This window comes from Cryptomeria japonica, chromosome 9 (assembly GCF_030272615.1).
Source record: "Cryptomeria japonica chromosome 9, Sugi_1.0, whole genome shotgun sequence".
Classification (NCBI taxonomy): Eukaryota; Viridiplantae; Streptophyta; class Pinopsida; order Cupressales; family Cupressaceae; genus Cryptomeria; species Cryptomeria japonica.
In genome coordinates, this window is record NC_081413.1 from 490510116 (window position 1) to 490536789 (window position 26674).

The window sequence follows — 26674 nt, forward strand, 5'->3', positions numbered from 1 at the left end:
CAGAACCAAAGTGATTCTTCAATAAAAGTCCTTAGCTTCCTATAAATTTCTTACTAAAAGCTCAATAAGTTAAATGAAACCTTCTTATTGGGTTACCTGAGCTGAGACAAGAGGACGAACTTCCAAATCCTAATAAGGGTATGTGATCTTTTGGGCGACTATTAACTGTATTAGTTCCAAATCGCCGATTGCCTGCCACCCTTTTACAGGTGTGTTATTATCGTAGTTCTGTATTGTACAAATTCACAGACTGAATTAGGTAGATATGATGATTTTTTATAGGATTTAATTTTGGGAAAAACTTTAAAAAAAAAAAAGAGTAGTAACTTTTTTTAGTTCTTACGGAGAAGTATGAATTAGAGAATAATTCTGTTTAATTTCTTGATTTACATTTGTTTATATCTAGATGTATATTAATATACGATTACCATTTAGTCCAGTTGTAGCTTTGAGTTAGATTCAGTCTTTTATAGTTTGCTTTTCCACTGATAAAAACAGAGATTAGGGAAGACTCACTAAAGCAAATTGAATATACTCGCATACTAGTGACAAGCACGACTATCCCAACAGAGAATTTATTTTTAAGCGGATGACCATAAAAATGATCTGCCATTAATGTCAAAATCAGAACAGTGACTTGCTAGGAACTCAAGACTGTGGCTTCTGCTAGGTAGCGCGCTGCACATAGTGTATTCAAAACGAAATTCAGAACCTAAATTCTTAAACAAATTAAATTTAAAAATTTAAAGAAAGAAATCAGAAAAGATATTTTAAAACAAAGAAAAGAAGGATTTATCTTTTTGCATGAAATGGAATGGAACAATAAACTCAAAATTCTTTGATTGCACTCCTTGTTTCTTGATGCTTGTCCCTATTTCAATCCATGCTTTCAAGTAATGGTTGGGGATTGGGAGTAGTGCATGGTGCAATATATCAATCGAATTTGGATCCGTGAACAGTAAGCCCAACACCAACATTGCCATTAGAGCTTGCAATTGAAGCGAATGAAGTAATTGTAAAGGAAGAGTCTTCACAAATGATTGTCATCTCTTCTCTTTGACTCTTTTTAGTTTTTTTTCTTGTTAGATGTAACTAATTGACTTTTAACCTTGCACACAACATCATCGAATATGTGGGCACAAAGAAACATATTGGTTTGACATTTTTGCGAATTGATATTTTGAATCGATTAGTGCCACTCCAGTAATTTTAAAATTGCAAAATTTGCTAGCCAGCTCCCTTTTCTTAGTCCCAAAGATGGCATGTTTCTAACAAAGGTCATTTCTACTAGGGCTGACGTTATAGTAATTTTTAAATTTCAAGTATCCTGCAATAACAGATAAACAAAAAAATATTTGACATTTAGGATTTCTATATGTAAAGAGATAACAAATCAGAAAAATGGTCAGGGTTTGTACATAAAAAATAAAAAACAGAAAAAATCAATTATGAAACAAGACAAAAAGAGGGAAATTGGACTCTTTTGTTTCTCATTATATGAAACTAAAATGCAAAAAATCAAACAAATTTAGAAGACATACCAAATGAAAAAGAAGAAAAAAAAAGAAGGATTCAAAATGGGAAAATACTTATTCAAATCATCTCCAAATTGACAGTGGCTGCTCCAATCAACTGTGGGATCATCGAAATGTACCATAAGCTCCATTAGATGGACCAAGGTAATTACAAATCTGCATAAGTTTAATCCAATGAATGTTTGTTGCCAATGTGTTTGCTGATTTTGCTTAAATGTATAGTATTTCTTGCTTCAATGTGCTTTTTCTCTCTTTGTTTCTACTTGCAAGTGAAAAGAAATTTTAAGTGCTAAAGGTTCTTTTTAGTGTTTTAGGTTAGATTTTTTTTCTTTGCTTTTTTCTTACTTTTTTGCTGCAATCAGATGATTGAGTTTTTGTTGACAGGACTTCACATTTCCACTAAATTTGACCAAACTCACCCAGAACTGGGTTTGGGTATTTGGAACTTGCCTAGGTCTGGCTTTGCTTGCCTTTGGAACTTGTTGATTCTGGTGAATTTCTGGAGAGACCTGTAACTCTGACTCAATTGATGTGTTCTCAAAATTTCTTGGCTTCAGAATCATATGTTAAGAAGATGAGAAGTTGGAAGCATGCAGTGGGTGTACTTTGCAGCTCAAAATTAATAAATATGGGGCACTACACTCCATTTAGTCAGACTGCAACCTTTTATAACTTGAAAAATTGAAAATAGATGGTACATCATGAATGGAGGGCTTATTGTCAGTTTTCTTGGCCAAAAGGTCATATCTATCACTAAAGTGGATTAGTTTTGCTTCAATGAAGATTAACTAATGGTACTATAGGCATCATCAATACTTAATTAGGAATGTTCTTTGTGTCTAAGGTCAATTAGTGCCTTCTGTGGGCTTATTTATCACTATTGCTACCTTATATCTAACTCAAATGACCTATTATTATTAAGGCCGTTTAGTTTATATTTGATTTGGATATGATTTTCTAAAGTGTTAGTGCAATCTGTAATCAGTTATGCATTTTTCATCCATCATGAGTTTGTTACCATTCTGCATGCACTTTTTGTTTTTTCCCCATTTTTGCTGGTTAATATTTCTTCACACATTTGGTATATTCTTCCATCCTGATTTTGGTACCATTTTACAATTGTTTCTGGAAAAGTTGATCGAAAATAATCTTAGAGATGACATAATCATTTAAAGGAGAATATATTACGGGCTTTTGGAACAATGAAATTAGGACATGCAAAATAGATGGCCCTTCGTTGAAGTTATTGCATTTTTGGAATTCTCACCTACACTATTTGTATGACAAACAATTAATGATGAACTAATTATAATCTCTGAAAGAAATGGATAAACAACTGCAACTGATGCATTATCTTTGATTCCTTTAATGGTGACAGGTGAAAAGGCTATATGCTAGACACAATTTCTGCCGAATGGACACCATTGTAAAAAAATAAATACTCTTTGTTGTTAAAGATTATCTGTTGACACTGAAAAGAGCTTTCATTGTCTGAAATGAGGACAGAAATGGATTCAGATGGAGAAAGTGAGAGAACTGTGTTTGTGACCGTTGGCACTACTTCCTTCGATTCCCTTGTCAAGGCAGTTGATTCTACCCAATGCAAAGAAGCCTTAGTGAGTAAGGGGTATACCAATCTGCTCATCCAATTAGGCCGTGGCACATATTTCCCAACAAAGGTTTTCTCTTATACTTTTGGTGCTCATATAACTGTCAGCTTAATTGTAAGCTATTTTCAATGTTCATTGAAACCACCATTGTGGATTGTGATGACAAAACTAATAATTCAATTTCCCTGATCATAAATCCTTTGGCCACCTTCATCTACATTTTCAAACTGCCACTCCATTGTGATGCGTAATTGTAGATGCAAGTGATGGTTACATCTTGTTGGCTTCATCTATGTTAATGTTCAAGTGCATGATATGTTACCTTACACTTTCGAATCACCATGTAGGCACAATTGATATGATTTTTCTATTTCTGCGTGCTTATCATTATAGGGGAGAATGTATCTTTAGGATAAAAATCTTACAATGACATTTAATGTTTCCAATTTTCACTTACCAACTTCCTATTGTCTACCTCTTTAATTTATATCTTTCTACTCTTTAAAAGACTCCACTAACCCACTTGCATATGGATTTAACTGATAATTAACTTGGTAGACACTGCTGTCATTTCTCCTTGCTTAGGAAAAAATCATGGCCAATTTCTACATGAGAACTGATAGCTTCTTTGTAAAAGCTTACTCAGAGAACTATTATCCTGCATTGATGTGCTTCCTTTGCAGCTGATGAGGTATGTAGTTGTTTTTCCCTTATGACTTGTGTGAGTTTGACCATTTATCAATGTATATTTGCTCCACAGTTGTTGAAAATTATAAATGATAGTTCTAGAACAAGCAATAGAGATCTGCTTCTCCAAGTAAGATTCCTCATACAACTTGAGCTTACTCACATTGACAACTTAAACTGGAAGATTAAGTTTGTTTTCCTCTGAGATTTGTCAAGGAAACTCAGAGGAAACTAAATTAGAGGCAGTATACATGACCTAATTCCCTCCTCTAGTCACATTGTAGGTTCTCTTTAACAACCTGCGAGCAATGGAAAATGATGACATTTATGGAACTCATAGATAATTACACTTGAGAAAGATTTCATCGCTTTTAGTTTTAACAGCTACAAAGCAATATTCCATGCTAAAAGAAATCAACACTTTCAAAGGAATAGTGATAGAGTTCCTTCTAGGATGTTGAGCTTGCATGCGATAATGTTTCAGCCAGAATAGTGGAGAGGATCATGAATGAACATGATCTTTAAACCAACTAATGCCTTTCACATAACTTGCTTTGCCCTATAAGGAGTTTTGCGAAGTACTAACCTTCAATTTGACTTGATAAGGATGTTAAACACAAGTTAGGGAAGGTAACAGGAAATACAACTACTTCGATAACTCGTACTACGATAACCATTACTCTGTACAACTACATGCCTTTTACATAACTTTCTTTGCCCTATAGGTATTGTACAATCTTATAATATCTTTTGTCATTTCCTTTTCAATTATCTCAATTCTTGCATGGAGTAGTCTTATTTTCTCCGCTATTTGATACTGAAAGTTACAAAAAGGATGATAGACCAAGTCTTCATGTATTAGTTTTTCTTTTTTTATGTACTTGTCCCCTAATGAAACAACCCTGTTCACCCTTGTAATTATTACTGTTCTACCACATTTTGGTCATTTATGATGCCATTTGTGTCATTTTTGTGACCTAGATGTGTTTTAAGTTGTACAAAATGTTGTGGATTTTTTTCATTATCATTCAAATGAAAATACCTATTGAAAATAAAATAAAATGTAGGATATGTGGTCTTGAAAAAAATAGAAGTGTACAAAAGTGCCAAAATCCCCTCTAGGCATGCCAATAGCCAAAAAATCAACTTTGTTGGATTTTGATGAAATTTTGTTGGTGAACTGGGTTTTCTAATTTAAGTAATAAGTACACTAGTGCAATTAGGTTTTGGAAAAAGCCTTGTTCCATGGGGATGTGTCCCCCCGAAAATATCCCTGCATTTCTAGGTGGGGACGTTTCTAGGACGTGGGGACTTGGAGGGAATGTCCCCTGCCACTACCACGAGGACACCACCGAGACATTAGGGATGGTGGGATGTCCCCATGATGTCCTAGGGACTCCGTGGTGTCCTTTGACTGTCTTGGGGATGTCTAGGAGTCTCTTGTGGCCTCCAATAAGAAATTCCAATTGAAAACGGAAAAAGGTGAAAATTTTGTGAAAATGACATTTGAAATGAAGTTTGTGAGGTTTTGGAGGCCTTATTTGTGCTTGTTGGCAGGGGATCTTCTATTTGACCTCATGAGAGGTGCTGCCCCTTGACTCTGCTAGGGGATCTACTCCCAAATCCTCACAAGGGGCATTGGCCCTAGACCCCTGCACGGGGCACTGCCCCTTGACTCCGTTGGGGGCTCTACCCCAAATCTCCACAAGGGGAACTACCCGACCCCAAATATCCACTCACCATTGTTATTGTCAATGCAATCATTTTTTATGTTTTTTATGTTCATTAGTTTAAACTTCACTTAGTATGCCAAAGTTTCATTTTCAATTCTTATACTTATTCTTGGTTTGCTCCCAAAGTTTGAAACTCTGCACACCATTGTTAATGTTCAAATTTCAATGCAATCATTGTCATGTTTTTAATGTTTGTTAGTTTAAACTTTACATAATATGCCAAAGTTTCATTTACAATTCTTTTAATTGTTCCTTTTACATCATTTTATAACTAATTTTCCAAGTACTATATGTATTTGTGCCACCCCCCCGCTGCCCCGTCGCCATCCCCTTGCAGTCCCCAAACTTAGGCCCTTGGTTCTCCTATCCTCGAAACCCATCCCCCCATCAGGAAACTTCGTGGAACTGTGGGAAAAGGCACATGGGCTCAAAGTGCTAAAAACCATTTTCACAAAAAAAATGCCAAAAAAATTGTATTATTGTGTTTAAAATGTACCTGGCACCAAAAATATGCCGTTCTAACCCAACATGCTTGTGTAATTCAAAAAGCTGGTCAAAACTGACTCAACATGAGTCAAGCAGTGAATAAAATGTAGAATCTAGATAAATGAAAAAAATGCATTTTACATGCATTTAATTAAAAAAATGAGTAGTTTTTTCAGTCATTTTGTGGGTTTTTGTCTATAAAGCCCTACTTGTTTGTTTTGACATTTTAGGAGGTTTATTTTATTTAATATAAAGTTAGGCAAGCTTTTAATGTGAGGTTTGGCCTAAGAAGCAAGTCTTATAAGGCATCAAGTCCTCTTTGGGGTCTCAGGCCTCAAAGCACGTGAATCCAAGTTCATGTCCCATTGGGCATGCCTAGTGGCTGTCATATCCCTCGTTGCTGGATTACCAAATTTGTGAGCTTTGTTACTAGTAAGATTGTTTTAGTGGTATTATCTATGTGATGGTACACAAAACAATGCCTAGTAGCTCAATAGGATTTATATAGACACTTGATTGTCTTCTTCAAAGTATGATTTAATGACAATGATGTGAGCATTCTCATAGAGTCATAACCTTATCTCTATACTCTGATGCCTACATGGCTTAAGATGAACATTACCAATCGAAAATTCGGCATGCAATCACTGTCGGGGGATAGTAAGGAGTCAATTGAGCCAAATCCTTTGTCAATGTACGATATAGTTCTGTACGGTGTATACAAAGTGTTATTGCATTGGTTTGTTGGGAGTCATAGATTTGAATCTTAGTCTAGTTTTGAGAAGCCAAATTGAAGGAAAAAAGAGGCCTTAATCATAATGTTTGGATTTAGGTTCTCTTCCTATGCGCTCTATTTGGCTTGAAATAACATTTGCAGGTTTTTTCCCATGTTTTATGAGTATTTTAATGTCTTTTAATTTCTTGTGTTCTTCACATTTTAGACTTGTGTAATTGAATTCCATTTATTCTTTTGGTTTGCCATGCCATTGGTATATATGCATAATGTGAATATGCTAAAAACACTCGTCTCAGTTAGCTTTTACTTGTCACCCCTGATCCACAAACTCTAATTTTCCCTTCTATGCATCTTTTCAAAGGTCCTTGTTCAATCATGCCTTACCTCCCAAGTTTGACTTTTCCTTGGTTCCTACCAGACTTCTAGACTTTCCACTCTAGTTTCCCTTTCACTTGAACTTTGTTATTTCCCTTTTACATCTATTCCGAGATAGAATTTCACTCATCCTCTTACCCAAGTACTTCTTGAGCATCCTTGAGCCTTGACCCTCAAAAATTTGATGCTTCTCATGTTTCACACCGTTCACTCATCCACCCAACCCAACAAGTTCTAGGTTGCCATTAAGGCCCTGATTAGATCTTTGCAGCATTCCAAAATTGTTTCCTTGCCCAGAAATGCGATTCATTCCCTTAGGCATGATTCTAGATGCTTCTTTTTAAATGGCAGATATTCTTTTGTGTGGACCACCATCAGTGCAGTAGATATTTCTGAAACACTTAAGAGTGGAGGCCTATTTTTGTGGGTGGCCAGGGCAAAATTTTCTAGAAGCCATAAATATTTGTTCATCATTCTAAGGGTTGGTCTTTGCTATTTTTAGATGCCTACAAGTGCTAAAGTGGTGTAGGGTTTCAAACCACACCAATCCAATCCGCTTTGGGCTCACAAGTTCATGAAACTCACGAGATTTGTAATGTTACACATGATGACAATCACATGAATGACTCCATAAATGCCTGCAAATCTTCAGGGGGCCCTTGGATCTGCTAGGGTTTCTCTTGCCATGTTTTATGGCACAAATGTAATGCAGATTTGACACATGTAACAACATTTTAATCTACTATGAACCTTGGAATGGTCTATTATTGTGCATTTCATATGGGTTTTGTAGTCTATTGATGGATTATTAAGTATGTTCTTTGTTTGAGGTCACATCCATGGTGTATGTAATTGCATAGCTTGTCATCCTTTGTCTATCCTATTTGCTACTCATTCTGGTAAACTGTGACTTTGTCGCCCAATCGATAGGCATTGGTCTCAGATTTATTTAACCAATCACACACCTTTAAAGGAAACAAATCATTCAACAATGGCTCAAAATTAGTTTAGAGTTTGTGTAGTTCATGATTCAACAGCTTAAACAGGGAAACATTGTTAGCAAACCTAATAATTTGTCTTTCTTGGTGAATCATGTTTACTTGCCCTCATCTTTCATTTCTTGCAATGGTGTCATTATCAACCATATAATCTTAGTCATAATAGTGAGCAATTTCGGTTTACTGACATCCTTTGGGATCAAAACTTGCATTTGGGTGTCATTGCAATTTTTTTATTACACATTTATTTTTCAGCTGGAACAAAAAAACTTACCGAATGGCACCTCTAGGAATACCCTCCTAGATTTAGTTGAGCCCAAGTACAAGAGAGTTTACCCACTCTTGTTTGTTGGCCTTTAACTCTCTATGATCTGTAGATAAGCCTTGGTTTTGATTTTGTGATAACACATCGTGGCCTTGAAGGTAAAATTGCTATGCTCTCCCAAGTTCTGGGGATGGGGACAGCAGGGGACAACGAGATATGTTTTTGGCACAAGGGTACTTTTTGGCCATTTTTTAGTGGATGGCAGGGGATGACTATTTTAAAATAGGGAAATTTAAAAAAAAAAGAGAAATTTCAAATATTCATATCATAACATTGATAAAGCATTCATCATAGACATTATAGAAGCTTAATGCATTAGATTTGAATTGAGATTTCACTTGAGAATCGACTAACAAAATTTAAATGTTTTCATTGTCAATTGCATACATATTATATAAGAATTATAACAAAATGCCCAAAGCCTGCAAGTTTCAACTATAAAATGACAAAACATAGAAAATATATGGCTGTCCCTTATCAGTAGATGTAATTCGTAGGTCTATATCAAAATTGGAGCTTGAGTCTGAGTCATTGCCAATATAAGGGGCTGCCTCAGGCGATGGAACTCCAACCAATCCCTTGTGTCTCCTCCTCATCAATTTTTATAGCATCTTCAGGATCAACATCCCATCTTAAGGCTAGAATTTGATGATACTCAGGGGTCTGCCAACCTGTAACTGCAAGGCACTATATATGGCTGCCAACTTCTCTGATTGTCCAGAGGTAAGGTTGTTTCTTTTGACTGATTGGCTGAAGCTATATGTGGACCAATTCTGCTATGCATATGCAGTAGATGAACTATTGAAGCTTACCTCTAAGAGAGTGGATTTGATGCCCTAGTCTCCTTTTTCAACTGTTTTTCTCTCCTCTCTCAACTACCACTCTTCTCTTGCTGCTCATCAGCACAAGTTTGCAAATGTTAAAATGAGATGTGTTGGGCCATAGGGGAAGGCTAGCCATCCCCGAGACGGTCAAGGGATGCTTGGATGCTCGATTGCCGCCTTGGGGACAGCTAGCCGACCCCTGCACATTCAGGGACATTTCAGAAATGTTCCCTATTTTTTGCATGGAAAGGGGACAGGGAGGGGACGTTTCTTAGGCATCCTCATGTCCCTGAAATGTCCCTTGTAGGAAACAAGGGTTCTAGAGCAGGGGACACGTCCTCGGGGAGCATTGTAAAATTGTGTTATAGGATTTTTGAGCAGTGTTTTGGGACCGAATTGAATGTTGCCATTGTTAGGGACAATATTTTTGGTGTAAGTTGGTCTGCCAACTCAAGAAGACATTAGTGGATTGAGTTTGATTTGAAGACTCCATTGGTGAGAAGACCCAACTCTTTTTTCAGTCATGGTGGTTTTGACTGCTCCAATGATTTTCTTGTTTTGACGAGATGGCAACTCTGCTGTCTTAAATTAATTTTTTTGCTGCTGACATGTGCTTGCTGGTGGTGCTACAAGTTTTTTTCTAGTTTGGCGCAGAAGTTGGCTAGGGTACACAAAGATGTTATTCTTTCTATCATTTGATGCATGATTTTATTATACCAAGGTATATCTTTATGAAAAGAATACAATCTTGTTTTAGCAAGAATTATGTTTGGTAATCACTGATCATTCTAATTACTATGGTCTTGCCTCATCTGAGTGCACAAATGGTTGTGCACTTAAAATTCAGAAGGTTATGCCTATTGCACATTTCTTTGACTCCACACAAGAGCTTGTTCCTTTAGTAAGCCATATATTCATCAATGACCTTGATAGTGATTAATTACATGACTAATCTGCATCTACAGGTGCCCAAAATGTCACAATAGCAGTGTTTAATGATGAAAAAGATGTTGGGAAAATGGTGTCTCAACCTTGCATTTACATGAGCTTACTATTTATAATAAGTTTTCATTTGAGTACGAAATGGTGCAAAATTCTCCCCAAAGCTTCTAGTTGGCTAGATAAGTATACCAATAAAGTTTCGTCGCAATTAAAGGTTTCATTTTGGAGGGGTGCAAAAAAGTTTAAACCTACGTAACCCGGGGACGCGTCCCTGGGTTAAAATCCCCCGTACCCGTACCGGGGACATTTCGGGGACTTGGGGACGGCTAGGGGACGTCCCCCCGTCCCCTAACCATCTCGGGGACGGCCAGCCGTCCCCCTTTTCCCAGCACATTTAAAAAACAAAAAAAGACTCAAATGCTCAAAAACCATTTTTTTATTTTATTATAGGTCTATAAAATTGGATTTTCATTAATATGATGGGTAAACATGTCTGAATCACTTCCAAAAGCACTTAGAAATAATGAACAGCAGCCTGGTAATAAATTTCACAAACACTTAGAACGCGGTAGTGCGTAAAAAAGTGGTTGTAGGTCTGCAATATTGGACTTTTCACATTTATGAAAGGTAAACAGGTCTGAATCATAGCCAAAAGCACACAGAAATATGAATAACAGGTTGGTATAGAATTTCACAAACATCCAAAACTTTGTAGTGCATAAAGAAGCGGTTATAGGTCATAATAGAAATGGAAGACTATCAAAATATCCTTCAACCAGAAATAAACAATGAACTACATGCAAACAAGTGTTGGCATATTGATAATGTATTTTCAATTATGAATGCATATTGAGTATTGACAATGAATTCTGAACACAAATGTGGTATGTTAAGGTTCTATAATGTACATATACTTGCTTTATCCATGTTTTCATATGAATATAATGTATATATACATGCTTTATCTATTTTTCATATGAACAATAAAAATTTCACTATATATTTAAAATTTTTCCTATATTTTATATAGCCGTCCCCAAAATTGGCAAAAAAAATTGCTGTCCCGAAAACTCGTCCCCTGCCGTCCCCGTCTTGGAAACTCGGGGTAACATAGGTTTAAACTTAATTTTGAGAACTTTAGACCCTCCGAAATGCCCTGAAAAGTGGGCGTAAATGGTGTAGCGCTTTTGAGGTGATAGAGCACTTCATGAGTTGTCTGACGCTTCAAATGGTTCATCAATCGGACACATGGTTCACAAGTTATGGCCTTAGGAAGTTTGGACCCCTGAAATAGGAAATAGAAAATGTATCAGACATATAAATGCGCTGTAAAAGGGAGGGACACGTGTTGATGTGTGTTTTGACAAGTCATAGGGCATCTAGATTAAGGATGAGGTTGGCTATACTTCATTGGGTGGTTTTAGCCCATGGTTTTGTAATACCATTTGACTGTTTCTTGTATTGTATCTCCTATATATGAGGTGCATGAGATAGAGGTTGTGTGTAAGAGTCTTATGGCTATTGAGTTACCTCTTAATCTTTGATTAGTGGTACTCCTGCGAAGAGCTTGCTCTGCAAGAATATTGTAATCCGTTATTGATTGCTGAATAATATATTGAGCTGCTTTTGGAGTGTGGGGTTTTTCTCCCAAAAGGGGTTTTCCCCACGTAAATCATTGTGTTGTGGTATGAATGTTATTATGTTTATTTCTGTTAAGTTTTCGTAACGGTTGAACGATCTGTAAAAGTTTTTGCATTACTCTCCTCTCAAGGTTAGTGTAGGAAGTTGTTCCGCAACTTAACTTCCTTACACAAGACAATTTTATTGCTCGTTTTAATGAGTTAGATGCTCATGTCTATGACCTTGCCCCTTAAAAAATATAGAACACCTCAAAAGGCAGGATGAAGAATCAATTATGAATTTTCATGGCAGGTTTGTTGTTATCATTAATGGTCTTTCACATAAGTGCAGGCCTCCGTGTATAGACATGTATTGTGAGGCTTTCTATCTTGGTACAAGCTTGATTTTCATTGACTATAAACCAAAGAATTTGAGCATAATGTTTGAGTGGGCCCACTCTATTCAATCAGCAATTGCAATTGATATTATATCTCTCAATGCTGGTGGTGATGCAGCTGTTCCTGATTTTCAGGTTGGTGGGTCAGTTTTAGAGGGCAACAATTATGTTATTGAGGATACAGATAAGTAAGTTGAGGTGTAAAAACTTTTTCTTTCATTTGATGTCCTTCCTTTGTTGATCCTGAGGATGATGAGGTTCACACACTTCTTCTTGCAAGTGCAAGGGATGTATGGGAAGGTGTGCATGATTCAACTACTGCTAGCCCTGAATTAACATGGACAAATTTTTAGAGATTGGTCTTGAGTATTTGTCTTATGTTGATGGGGATTCCATTGAGGACACACTTTCAAGCTCATTAGTTGGACTTCTTGATGCTGATGTTATGTGTTCTGGATTTGATAATGTATTTGGTTTGTGGGTGGATGAAGGAGAACAAATCATTGATTGTTTTCGTAACAGCAGATTTCATGCAGCAGACTGTGCTGTTCAATCAGCACTTGCAATTGATATTATATCTCCCAATGCTGGTGTGGATGGAGCTGCTCCTGATTGTCATGTTGATGGATCAGTTTCAAAGGGCAACAATGTTGTTGTTGTTGAGGATATAGGTAAGTAAGTTGAGCTGCAACAACTTTGTTTTTCATTTGCTGTCCTTCCTTGCTTGGTTGATCTTGATGATGATGAGGTTCACATACTTCTTGTTGAAGTGAGAAGGGTGTGTGTGAATGCGTGCACGATTCAACTGCTTCTAGCCCTGAATATTTTGACATGGGCAAATATTTAGAGATTAGTCCAGAGCAGCTGTCTTCTATTGATGGGGATTGCATTGAGGACACATTTTTGAGCTCATTAGTTGGGCCTGTTGATGCTGATTTTATGTGTTCTCAATTGAATCATGTTGTTGGCTTGTGGGTGGATGAAGGAGAACAAATCATTGATTGTTTTCTTAGCAGCAGATTGTGATGAGGAATATAAAATAGAGAAGCAATTTGAAGATTGTGAGATTTCACATGAAGTGCTTCAAATTTCATAGGTATGTGTTGAGGATGTGGAATTGGATTTGAATCGAGTTTTTGATCCAATCATTGAGGAGTCCATTAGTATTTGTGGTACAACTTGTTTGTAGGCTTTGGATGAACCAAAGTGCATACATTATTCAGCACAGTTTGGGGTTGCACTAGCACATGACACTATTTAGCTTGGTGTGTCACGCCCTGGGCCCAGAGGACAGAACATCTAAGAACATGAAAATGCGAGAACTTTTTTTTTTTATTATTTAATATAAAACATACAAATGCTAAAAATACATTATGAATCAACTATCAAATGTCCTTAAGGCCCCATAACGATGCTACACAAGGTTATACATCATCTGAAATAATTACAAGGAACTGCTACAAAGTACATTACAGAATAATACATGGATACTAGATTCTCATTACATTGCCTGAGAATTTACATAAGAATTACATATACATAATGATGGATCCTCAATATACAAATTTACAAGAGTCCCATGAAGGGATGAATACATGAATCTGGTACAATAACAATAGTCTTCAAATCTTCTCCGAGCCAACACGATCATGAAGCTAAAAGAGCCAAACCCAATGGGTGCGAATAGCACTTCACCCAACCATGTGGCGCCAAAAAGGTCCATCCCCCGTGCTAGGAGGTACCAGTCAGACCCTCTAGGCGGAAGCAAGACATACAAGGGTACCAACATGACTCATAGGAGAATCAACATATCAATACTATCAAGGAATCAATTAAACTAGACTTGTATGCTCACAAGAGAACACCACATAAGCACCAAAAACAACCAAACTCCAGAGGCCCAAGGCAACAATAGAAGGACAACAAGCATGAGAAAACCAACCACTTCCGAAAACTCAGCAATACACGGAAGGATAAAGCTGCGGGTCACCACTAGGTAGAAAGGGAAGAGTGTCATCACTAGGATGTCATGGGTTACCCTGGTAGATCTTCACTAGGTCCCGACCCCCATCCCGGGTTACCCTGGTGACCTCTCCCGACCCCCGACCCCCATACATTCACTAGTGGACCACACCAACCTTTCGAGGAGATAAGATTGGTGGAAGCCATTCCAGGCCCTTCTCCACTTACCCTCAAACCTATACAAGCATTTGCAAGCAAGGAGGCATCAAAGAATTATCTTAATTAATGTGAACTAACTACCCACCCAAGTTCATTAATTAGGTTATCACTTGATTACAAAACTTCCATTGGGTTACCCTGGCGACCACTTTGGGTCCCGACCCCCAATGGAAGCCACTCCCCCTTGCACCTAGGAAACAAATAAACACAATGCCATGACATCCAAAAACACGAGGCGACAAGGTTCCAACCATAGCAAGGCTTAGCCCAATTGCTAGAACAAAAGATCCCCAAAAGGAGAACTAACAATTGACTAGGGAAGACCATCTAGCTTTTAAGGACCACTAATCCAAAAGTATCAGGTAATGAAGAACACCAATGTTAGAGAATGAAGGCTCGACTATCAAGGAAGTTAGGCAGGGCACAGATCTCATACCATCAATGATGATGGGAGACCATGCACAAAAGAAATTCAACACAGACATAGCCCTTTGGCGTCTAATGTATTAAACAACATGAGCAAGAAACCATACTAATAGACATGAGTCAAGCGATAACAAGATCTCATGATGCCAAATGAAAAAGAATTCAATCTTAAAATTATACCAAGAGACCAATTTATTATATTTTCTTTTTTTTAATCAACCATTAATTCAAAGTACATTATTTCCCAATAACCTATACTAATATTTCAATTCCATCCAATAACGAAAACCTAACAAGTTATAACCAAAAAGCAATCTTGATTTCAATCAATAACGAGCACGAGAAAGGATTTGAGTTCGAAAGATAAAATTAAATTCTAAATAGAACTTAAACACCGGATTAATTATTTATATGGGATAACAAATGGGTAAAACTAGGTTCATTTACTCTTCTCGCAAATATGACCAATTTCAAAAAAATAACTATATTTAACTATATGCAAATGTTAATTCAAGTACCATTACAATAAGACAATGAAACTAAATTAATCTCAACGAAATTATATTAGACAAAATCAATTGATATATATATATCCGAAAAGATCAGCTGAATGTGATCATATAATCTCTAATTTGCACCTTACAATATACTCATGCGTAAATATACAAACATTCATATATATATATATATATATATAAAGAATGGAGCTAAACACTGTCAACACCGAAATCCACATAAATACAAATACTGATAATAACCATTGGATACGAAACGAAACGCACGACATGGTAGGAAATGGCTGAAGTGTTTGCTGGCCATAATATTGCAAAGGAAGGGAGCAGGGTGCCGTGGAGATCACCCCCCCACGGCGATGGGGATGGCTCCCCACAACACAGGGAAGGCCTTGTTGTGGGTCGAGTCACCCACGTCGTGGGTGGGCTCCCCACGATCCCCCAAGGAAACACACACAGGGGTTTAAAAAGTACGCAAAGCCGAAATAATAACAAAGCAATCCAATCAATTAAGTGAATTCTGATACGTATGAAGCAAATAATCATATATATATATATATATACAAAAAAAAAAAGAAGAAAAAAAGTAAGAAGCAATGGCAAGGTTCACAACAATTTACACAAGGAGAGGTAATACACTTTACTCGAAATCACGAATCCAAATGCCTAAATTCATAAATGGATTCAATCTAACTGCAGATTTCAAATGAGATTGATAGTTTATAAATAGATAAATAAAGAACAAATTAAATTCTTACGAGATTCAGAGCTACATAATACCCCCTTTTTTTTATTTCAGAATTTCAACCCCAGAAATACATATAGATCAAATCAAATCCCTATTTCCCTAGAATATATCTCGTTATCAGACCAATCTAATTTCATTTTCTCTTCACAATTTACACAACCAAAAAGGATTTTTATTCGAGTCAAAAGGAAATTTTTTCATGCAAGGGAAGAATCATAATCCTTACCTTTTACCGCTTTCCGGAAAAGAAACAGTGATAGAAGAAAAATCACGAGGCCCAATCCCCAAAGCTTCAGTCCAAAATGAATCAAGAAATCTTTCAATCCGTTTTTCCCAGATTTCTCCTTTACAAGAACAAATGGATTTTTCCCCAATTTCTTTTACAAACACCCATAACCAGAAAAATTTGCAGAGAGAAGAAATTCACGGGAAGGAGCCCAAAAAAACAACCTCCCCCCAAATTTTCCCAAAAAGCCCGTAAATAATCCTCCTTTCAAAAATGTAACTCCCACCATGCAAGATTCCCCATTAATTAAAAACATTAATTAAATTATTTTGTAACCCCCACATGCACATGCAAGATATTAATTGGAATAAATAACAATTATTTTCTTTTTTTGATTTAATTTTTAAAACAATAAATGGTAATAATATAATTTTTATTTTATTATTTTTTTTAACAGCAATAAGTGATAATAAGATTATTAAAGAACATTTAATTAAAAGTTTATAATTGATCAAATGAGACAACAATAATGAATTATTAATTAACTAACCTTAAAATATTTAATTGTTATTTTTAATCCCCTTATAAATTCTCTTTTCGAGATAATTAATTGATTTAAATATTTTAAAGCTTTAAATATCACAATCACAATTTATTAATTAATTAAACAACCATATCCAAAATACGAAGAGAGGTAAAATACTAATCATTCCACAAAAATTATTACACCATAAGTAGGAATGACAAATTACAACAACTCAAAACATAGTAAACTAACAGAAGGTGATGACTAACAAGACCTGACGAACAAAGAACTAGGGTGCCTGACATGGGTCTAACTGATACCTCTTTTGTCCACTTTACCGTTGGGTTGGAGAGCATGCTCAAACCTGAAGATTCAGGTGGAGTCGATGCTCGGAACCTGCAGTTGCATAAACAAACGTCAAACATGTACATATAAACCACATGATATCATACTGTGAATAGGGAATGGAAGTGACGTAGCTTGCTCGTAAAGAGCAGTGCGACGCTTTTCCCTTTCACCCAAGCACATCAAACATAGAAGCAGTGTACATCAAGTCAGTATACATCGATAAATGTAAGAAACTCATAAATAAACTAATCCGATAATGAAATATCATGTATGAATAACATCTAATAATCACATCGTAAACTACATCATATGATTCCATCAAAGACATTATCAATCACAACCACATTGCATCAGACATAATAAGAAATGTAAGATCAAGCAGATATACATCTAAGAGCATCAAGACAAAATTCTATTATTACAACCATCTATAATCATCTAACATACACACAAAACGAAGAAACATCAAATGACATCATTATTCTAATTGTCCACATAACATGTAACATCATAGTCATATAGAAATCCAGGAAGCATTGTCAATTTTGTAACATCAGTCGTGCTATTTCATGATTCCGATGTATTAATCTGATTACACATTAACATATATATTGATTACATATTAACATATATACCAATAGATTAACCATTAGTATATACGTTATTAAGTAATGAATAAAACAAGATTAAGTTATTGCATTTAACCAACGGTCACACCGTTCATGCTATCGGGTTGATTAGCGATTCTTAACAAATTGCTCTCCTTCCGATCAGGTAAGCAATTGATGGTAGTTAATGTGCTGTGGTGAAGAGGTACGTAGGGAAGAGATGTGTCTTCCCACGTGGGAAGACATATCTCTTCGCTACGTAACCCCTCATCCACTTATATAACTTGCATACATTGAGAAAGATGGATACACCAAAATCAATAAGTGTAGTGCATCCTTCAAATCACACTTTAGCAGATAAAATACAACCCTCAGATCATATAAGATATTGCAGATCGTATATTGTAGATCGTGCCATATAAACATATTGCATATTGTGGCACATACATATAGCAAATCGTGAAATATATAATAAGCACAGAATCTACATACAGTAGGTTATAATATTCGGTGAATACTAAGGTCACACAGCAGATTGGTGACATATACTACAAGCAGTTTGAATTATCCAAATCTGATCAAAACTTAACATGGTATCAGAGCAAAGTTAAGGAAGATCATATTAAAATTCTGTAACGATCTCATAGACTTTCACCCGGCTCTTACTAGATTACTTTCCTATAATCTTAATGGCAACCGGAGTTAGGTTTGAAGACCGATTAGATGGAGCATCAAATTTTGTATCTTGGAAATTCAGGATCATGCTTGTTTTGAAAGAAAACAAAATTGACTCCTATGTCAAAAGTGAAATTTTTGAACCCTCTGATGATACAGAGAAAATTCAGTGGAGCAAGGACAGTGAGAAGGCTCTTAAGATAATTGTGGATTTAGTGAGAGACCACATTGTGCCAGTGATTTCTAAATATGAGACGGCCTTTTAGATGTTCAAAGCACTAGCTGACATTTATGAAATCAACAACACTAGCAGGGCTCTCACCCTAAAGAATCAACTGCACCATATAAAGATGAATAAAGGAGAAACAGTTACATCCTATTTCTTGAGGATCACTGAGCTTAGGGAACAACTACCCACTATTGGACATCTAGTAGACAACAAAGAACTTGCTATGATGGCCCTAAATGGACTTCCTACCTCATGGGAATCGTTCATTCAAGGAATTAGTGCCCGTTCTAAATTTCCTAAGTTTGATAGATTGAAAACCGATTGCATTCAAGAGGAATCTCAGCTTGTCACAAGAGGAATAAAACAAAACAATGGTAATGAAGACATTCAAGTTCTAAACTCTAATTCCCACAAGAAAGGAAAGAAGAACTTTAAGAGAAAGAGGGACAACTCAAATGGAAAGAGGTCTTCAAAGAAGAAGAGAGACATCTCTGAAGTACAATGTTTTAGATGTGACCAATATGGGCACTATGCAACAAAGTGCCTAGATAGGATCAAGCAACAAGCTTCAATGGCAGAAATTAAGAAAGAGACTGATTCCGAGAAGCTAGTTTTCTATTCAGCCCTCTCTAGTCAAGTCACCTCCAGTTCCAACACATGGGTGATTGACAGTGGAGCATCTCGACACATCACTGGATTTCGTGAGCACCCATATACACTTGTGGAAAATTCAAATGAAGAAGTGACAATTGGTGATGACTCAAATTATCTAGTTATGGGAATAGGAACCTGCAATATCAACCTAAAGTCAGGCATATCCCTACAACTGACTGGAGTTCTATTTGTACCTGGTATAAAGAGAAACCTTGTCTCAGTTTCTGCACTTGAAGATAAGGGTTACAAATTAACTTTTATGGAAGGAAAGGTACTTGCTTGGCCAAAGAACTCCACCATCAAGAAAGCCCACACCATTGGAGTAAGACATGGGAGCCTCTACAGACTTTGCACCACTCCACCTCTAGCCTTGATTCATGAGACTCCAGATTCAAATGAACTTTGGCACAGAAGAATAGGGCACCTTCATTTCCATGCTCTACCTAAGATAGAGAAGATGGTGATTGGCTTACCCAAGCTAAGTCATAATTCTGAAGGAGCCTGCAAAGGGTGTGCCTTGGGAAAGAATACTAAAGGGTCTTTTAATTCTAGCAATAGTAAATCCAAAAATGTATTAGAATTAGTTCATTCTGATTTATGTGGACCCATGTCTGTACCCTCCTTAGGGGGATTTTTATATTATGTAATATTTGTAGATGATTATTCTAGGAAGACCTGGATATATTTTCTGAGGTACAAAGAGTCTGAAGAAATCCTTTCTAAATTTAAGGAATTCAAAGCTCTTGCAGAAAATATGACAGGTAAGAAAATCATAACCTTAAGAACAGACAATGGGGGGGAATACACTTCTGATATGTTTAAAGATTATTGTATAAATGTTGGGATTAAGAGGGAGTTAACTGTACCTTAGAACCCACAACAAAATGGGGTAGCTTAAAGAAAGAATAGGACTAGTAGAAGTTGCTAGGGCTATGTTGTTTGACCAAAATATAGAAACCTCATTTTGGGCTGAAGCATCTAGGACAACTGTGTACATTCAAAATAGATGTCCTCATTCTCTTCTTGATAATAAAACCCTTGAAGAAGCCTTTACCAGTAACAAACCTGACATAAGTCATCTCCGGATCTTTGGGTATCCAGTCTATATTCATGCCCCCAAAGAAAAGAGGTCAAAGTTAGAACCTTTTGGAAATAAAGGAGTATTTGTTGGGTACAGTGAAACCTCTAAAGCTTACAAAGTATACATACCTGGTCAAAGGCAAATTGAACTAAGCAGAGATGTCATCTTTGAGGAAGACATAGCATTCAGAAGGTCCAAAAGCTCTAATGAATTAGAACACCAAGATCCTCCTACAAGCTTGGATGAGGATTCCACCCCTAAGATTCAGAGGGAGACCCTTGAAAACGTTGAGCATGAAGTTCAAAGCTTACCCTTAGAAGAACATTATCCCGAAAACTAGGAAGAGACCACTTTGGGCTAAAAAGATGCTTCAAGAAGCTGAAAATTATGCTGCTCCAAAGGGGACTTTTAGAGAAAGTAAGAGACCTAATCTATTTTCCAGTTATACTGCCTTGATGAGTGAGATCATTGATGCGGAACCTTCCTGTGTTGGAGATGCGCTCAAGCATCAAGTTTGGAAAGATGCTATGTCTGAAGAGTATCAGTCAATTATGAAAAATGATGTCTGGGATATTGTGCCTAGGCCTAAAGGCAAATTTGTGGTATCTTCTAAATGGCTCTTCAAAATCAAACATGCAGCAAATGGCAGCATTGAGAAGCACAAAGCAAGGTTTGTTGCTAGAGGTTTCTCTCAGAAAGAAGGTACTGACTATGAAGAGACATTCGCTCCTATTGCCAGATACACTTCTGTCCGAGTAGTTTTGGCTATTGCAACATCTAAAGGATGGAAAGTCCATCAAATGGACGTCAAGACTGCTTTTCTGAATGGTAAGATCGAAGAAGAAGTTTATTTGGAGCAACTTGAAGGTTTGGTGATTCATAAGGCTGAATCACATGTCTGCAGATTAAAGAAAGCTTTATATGGACCGAAACAGGCCCCCGGAGCATGGTATGAATGAATTGATCACTATCTCTTGGAATTAGGGTTTTCCAAGAATGAAGCAGATCCTAATCTCTACTACAAGGTAATCAATGGTGAATTATTAATTCTTATTCTTTATGTTGATGATCTACTAATCACAGGAGAGGATAATTATATTTCTCAATGTAAGAAAGAAATAGCCTCTGAGTTTGATATGAAAGATTTAGGAATTCTTCACTACTTCCTTGGATTGGAAGTTTGGCAGCAGGCAGATGGTATAATCCTTAATCAAGGAAAATACACCATTGATATACTCAAGAGATTTAGAATGATGGATTGTAGATCCATGACCACACCTATGGAGACAAATCTGTAGAAGCTAAAGGAAACAGCTGCAGAATCAGAGTTTGCAGATCCTACCCTCTACAGACAGATTATTGGATCTCTGATGTATTTGGTAAACACAAGACCTGATATATGCTATGCTGTTAATGCACTAAGTCAATTCATGTGTGAACCTAGGGAAATACATCTTGTTGCTGCAAAGCATATTTTGAGATATCTTCGAGGAACTATTGGCTTTGGTCTGAAATATAAACATGTAGACCTTGACCTACATGGATTCACTGATTCTGATTGGGCTGGAAGCATAGTTGACAGGAAAAGCACATCAGGATGTTGCTTCAGTTTAGGATCAGGAATGATCTCATGGATATGTAGAAAACAGTCTTTAGTTGCTCAGAGTTCTACAGAAGCTGAATACATTGCAGCCTCCATGGGAGCAAGAGAAGCTGTATGGCTCCGGAAATTGCTTGTAGGACTGTTTGGTCAGCCCTTAAATCCTACTGTCATCTATTGTGACAATCAAAGTTGCATCAAGCTTTCAATGAATACAGTATTTCATAACAGGTCTAAACACATTGAGATTCCTTATCACTATGTTCGAGATATGGTGGAAAGGAATGTGATCCGACTGAATTATATTAGTACAGGTGATCAGATTGCAGACATTCTTACCAAGCCTCTCTCCAGAATCAAGATTGAACACTTTAGAGATAAACTTGGTATGGTTGAAAATGTTATTTAATTTTGAGATAGAGTCTCATTTATTCTGATATACTAATATATTTAAAGATGTTTAATGTGTAAACTCTTTTATTTGTCATGTTTGTGACTCCATGACTTCATGGGCCTTCTATGAACATTACTGAAGGATGACGACTTTTCAATAATGAACACTTGTTTCAAATTGATATTGTAAGGTGACGATTTTACAATTATCAATTTATCTATCTTGATGGATATCATGTGACTTGATATCTGTGGACATGTCATGATAGTATATATATCTCTGAGACATTATGGTAGATATCTGCTGGATGATATCATTAAATAAACCATAATTATGATAGAGATCTTCAGGGTGAATATTATGGACATAATATTCGAGGACATGCCATGAAATCATTATCAGTATGGTAGGCATCATGTGACTTGATGCCAGTGCACATACCTTACTTGATGACTATGAGTTATGGTGAGTATCATGAGACTTGATATTCATTGTTGAACCATATCTTTGAATATCACTATGGTGTGATATCTCTACTCTTCACAATCAATGGATGAATTGTGATTTTTCTCTAACATGAAATGTGTCCTCCCTAGTTAAGAGGGAGTGTTAATTTTGTAACATCGGTCATGCTATTACATGATTCCAATGTATTAATCTGATTACATATTAACATATATACTAATAGATTAACCATTAGTATATACGTTAATAAGTAATGAATAAAACAAGATTAAGTTATTACATTTAACCAACGGTCACACCGTTCATGCTATCAGGTTGATTAGCGATTCTTAACAATTGCTCTCCTTCCGATTGGGTAAGCAATTGATGGTAGTTAATGTGCTGTGGTGAAGAGGTACGTAGGGAAGAGATGTGGGAAGACACATCTCTTCACTACATAACCCCTCATCCACTTATATAAATTGCATACATTGAGAAGGATGGATACACCAAAATCAATAAGTGTAGTGCATCCTTCAAATCACACTTTAGCAGATAAAATACAACCTTCAGATCATATCAGATATTGCAGATCGTGCCATATAAACATATTGCATATCGTGGCACATACATATAGCAGATCGTGAAATATATAATAAGCACAGAATCTACATACAGTAGGTTATAATATCTGGTGAATACTAAGGTCACACAGCAGATTGGTGACATATACTACAAGCAGTTTGAATTATCCAAATCTGATCAAAACTTAACAAGCATAGACGAGCATCACAATCCAAAACCAAAATCGACCAACACCAAAATAAGGGTCGGACCACACAAAACACAATCACAGGGTCTGACAAACCAAAAGAGAGAGGGGCACTACATGGTGAGCATTTCATCTTCCATCATCCATGGAATCTCAATCTGAAGTGTTCCAATTCCTCTTGTTCAACATTTGGATTATATCTATTTGGAGACTCCATTGACATAGTTTGTGGTCTAAATGCACTCTATACTCTGTCAGATTACATTTTCTCTTGGTTTATCTTGACAAGTACATGGTGATTTTGATTCATCTTTTCAAACTGAGAATAAGTTCCTCTAAGTGGGGAAGAAATGACCAGGACATCTAATACAGTAACTGAACTACAGTTATTTATGAAATCATATTCACTTGCAAGTGAGCAGATATAAATAATAAATTGGGTGGACAGCTGCAACAAACGTCAAGGGCCATTGTAAAAAATTTAGCCCATATTTACAGGCTTTCAAAACTACTAAAATAGTCATTTAACTAAAATCTAAGAGTCATGTTATAGTATCCATGGCTTCTGGAAAAGAGTATATAGCAGTAATTGCAGCACGTGAATCTGAAAGTTGGCATCAATGCCCTATAAACATTGGATTGTTTACTTCTTGGAAATAGCAGAAAAGTTGCTGTAAAATTATAATATCATTTATCATCAATTTGGTGTAAATGAGAAAAAGAGTGCTTTCCTAGGATTCAGCAAGCCTCCACAACAATTGTCCATTGTCTAAATTTTTTCCTCATTTTCACTGTCAGTTCTGGCTGAAATTTTATAAAAGTGACAATGGAGTTTCTATTTGAAGTTTTTCCAGAGACTATTTTTAACTCTTAAAATTGTAATATTCTTTTTATTCAGATAATTAGCATCTTCAAGTAGTTTAGTTGTATGCTCAGTAACCACCCCTTATTAACGCCCGCATTACCTTTTGGTATCTTTGATAGAACAAAGAGTTTGATGTTGAAATATTTTTATAAATTATTAATAGTTACAAAGAAATGGCTTGGAAAGCAGTTGTTTCATTCAATAAATTACTATTAGGTGAAATGAAACATCCACTTGCCATTTTTGTTTTGTTTTGTTTTGTTTTTTTCTCAATCTGGGTAAAATATTTGCATGTTTCTTACAAAACAACTCATCCGTTCCATCAATATCGTGTTATTTTCCTCAAAATCATTAATTCTTGTATTTATATGGGTGTTTTGACTACCTTCAAAACTAACTGAGCATGTTTGTGTTAGAAATCAAAAGTTGGCATAAAGGTTGGTGGCAGATAACAGCTAAATATTCTTTAGTAAATATGCAATTATATATACAATTATTACCATGGCCCTGCCAGTAACTACTGTGTTCAAGAGGGCTGAATTGTGGTTTACTGGGACAGAAATTGATGTGATGAAACATTTTGATTTCCATTTTAGGTGTAAATGCCAAATGAAAATGGACAATTAGTGTAACTTATTTGTTGCAAGTGCAAGAGTTCATTAGAAGAAATGCATCTTATTAATGCGAATGGAAGAGTTTTCTATAGAGAAAATGAAAACAATAAAGCATATTAGGAGAAATTTTCAACTTTTTGAAGTCTGAATCTCTGTTATATGATCACTTTTAGAGAAAATTTACGGGTATTTTGTAAATTATTAGCCGTTTGACTTCAAAACTTGTTCCAGATTTGATACACAAGGCTTTCCAGATTTGATACACAAGGCTTTGTATTTTGTATTTATGCTGGTAGCATATCTTGCTTGGCTTTCTCAATTTAATCCTCAAATTTCAGTCTTCAGGGGAAGATGGAGGCCTAAAAGTTGATTACTTCACATTTTTACCGAACATTGCAGGTTTTCTGCAATCTGCAGCCTTGGTTATTAGTCATGCAGGTGAATCGTGTTTTTTGTTGGAAGTTTTGGGATAGTAAATCCATTTTATTTATTTATGTGAACTGGTAAACACATCATATAATGTCTCAATAATCACCATAAATCTCTCTATGCAGGGTCAGGTAGCATATTTGAAACTCTACGTGTGAATCGGCCCCTTATTGTTGTAGTGAATGAAGCATTGATGGATAATCATCAGAGTGAATTAGCAGAGGAACTTGCAGAGAGAAAGTTCTTATATTGTGCTCGTCCTGAAACACTAGCAGAAACCATAGAATGCATGGATCTAGAGTCGCTTCTCCCTTATCCACCATCAAATCCTATGGCAGTAGTTCAATCACTAAACCAATTTTTGGGGTTTCTTGACAATTGATAACCAATGCAAGCATTCTTTTACATGTCCATGAGAGAACACTTTAATACCTACTTCCTTAGAACCAGTTTTCCTGTTCTATGCTTGGGTTTCTCAAACTTAATGCCCGTAATATTAATTGCATGAGATGAGGAAGCAGCCTAACATTGTATTTTGTTTTAAGGGAGAGAAGGTGAAGGAAACTGGATATTTGCTAAATGTGTGGCCTTTGATTTAATTGCAATGTGGACCAGAAGGTTAGGAACTTTAATTTAAGTAATTTGATAACTGAAAAAATGCAAACCATATTGCATCTTATTACGAGTGGAGTACCTGTATTTTAATGTCAAGGCATAGCACTGTTTATGGTTTCCATTGCTAGCTAAATGAAACAACGGAAACAAAATGAACTTATGTGTCATATTAGTATATTAGTGACTGATATCATCATGGATCATATTTTAGACCTAGAAAAATCAAAGTCGTGAATTGGTAAATAACTGGTTGTTTGGTGCTTCATCTTCACTATAATATAGACTTATAAGTCTAGTTGTGACTAGTTTTGTATGTCATTTTTGTATGTGTAGTGTTAATATTCCTTAGGTATGTGGTGCAAGGTTAATATTGTGAGAGGATACATTATCCTTGGTTCAATCGACACAAGAATGTGATAATAATAAATATAAACATGTAAGTAATTATAACACAAAAAT

At 36.1% G+C, this 26674-nt stretch overlaps 1 protein-coding gene across 7 annotated transcripts; it reads left to right on the forward strand.

Moving 5' to 3' along the window:
• Positions 1 to 23: 23 nt before the first annotated feature.
• LOC131079691 (uncharacterized) lies at positions 24 to 26334 on the forward strand. Of its 7 annotated transcripts, XM_058017716.2 has the most exons (6): positions 27 to 209; positions 1617 to 1679; positions 1920 to 2026; positions 2914 to 3214; positions 25510 to 25609; positions 25726 to 26334. In XM_058017716.2, exons 4-6 carry the CDS (start codon positions 3032 to 3034, stop codon positions 25980 to 25982), a joined length of 540 nt encoding a protein of 179 aa, XP_057873699.1. In that variant the 5' UTR covers positions 27 to 209; positions 1617 to 1679; positions 1920 to 2026; positions 2914 to 3031; the 3' UTR covers positions 25983 to 26334. The 7 variants fall into 7 exon arrangements, with proteins under 7 accessions (XP_057873702.1, XP_057873703.1, XP_057873699.1 ...); XM_058017719.2 differs by lacking the exon at positions 1920 to 2026 and having other exon boundaries at positions 24 to 209; positions 3042 to 3214; XM_058017717.2 differs by lacking the exon at positions 1920 to 2026.
• Positions 26335 to 26674: the final 340 nt, after the last annotated feature.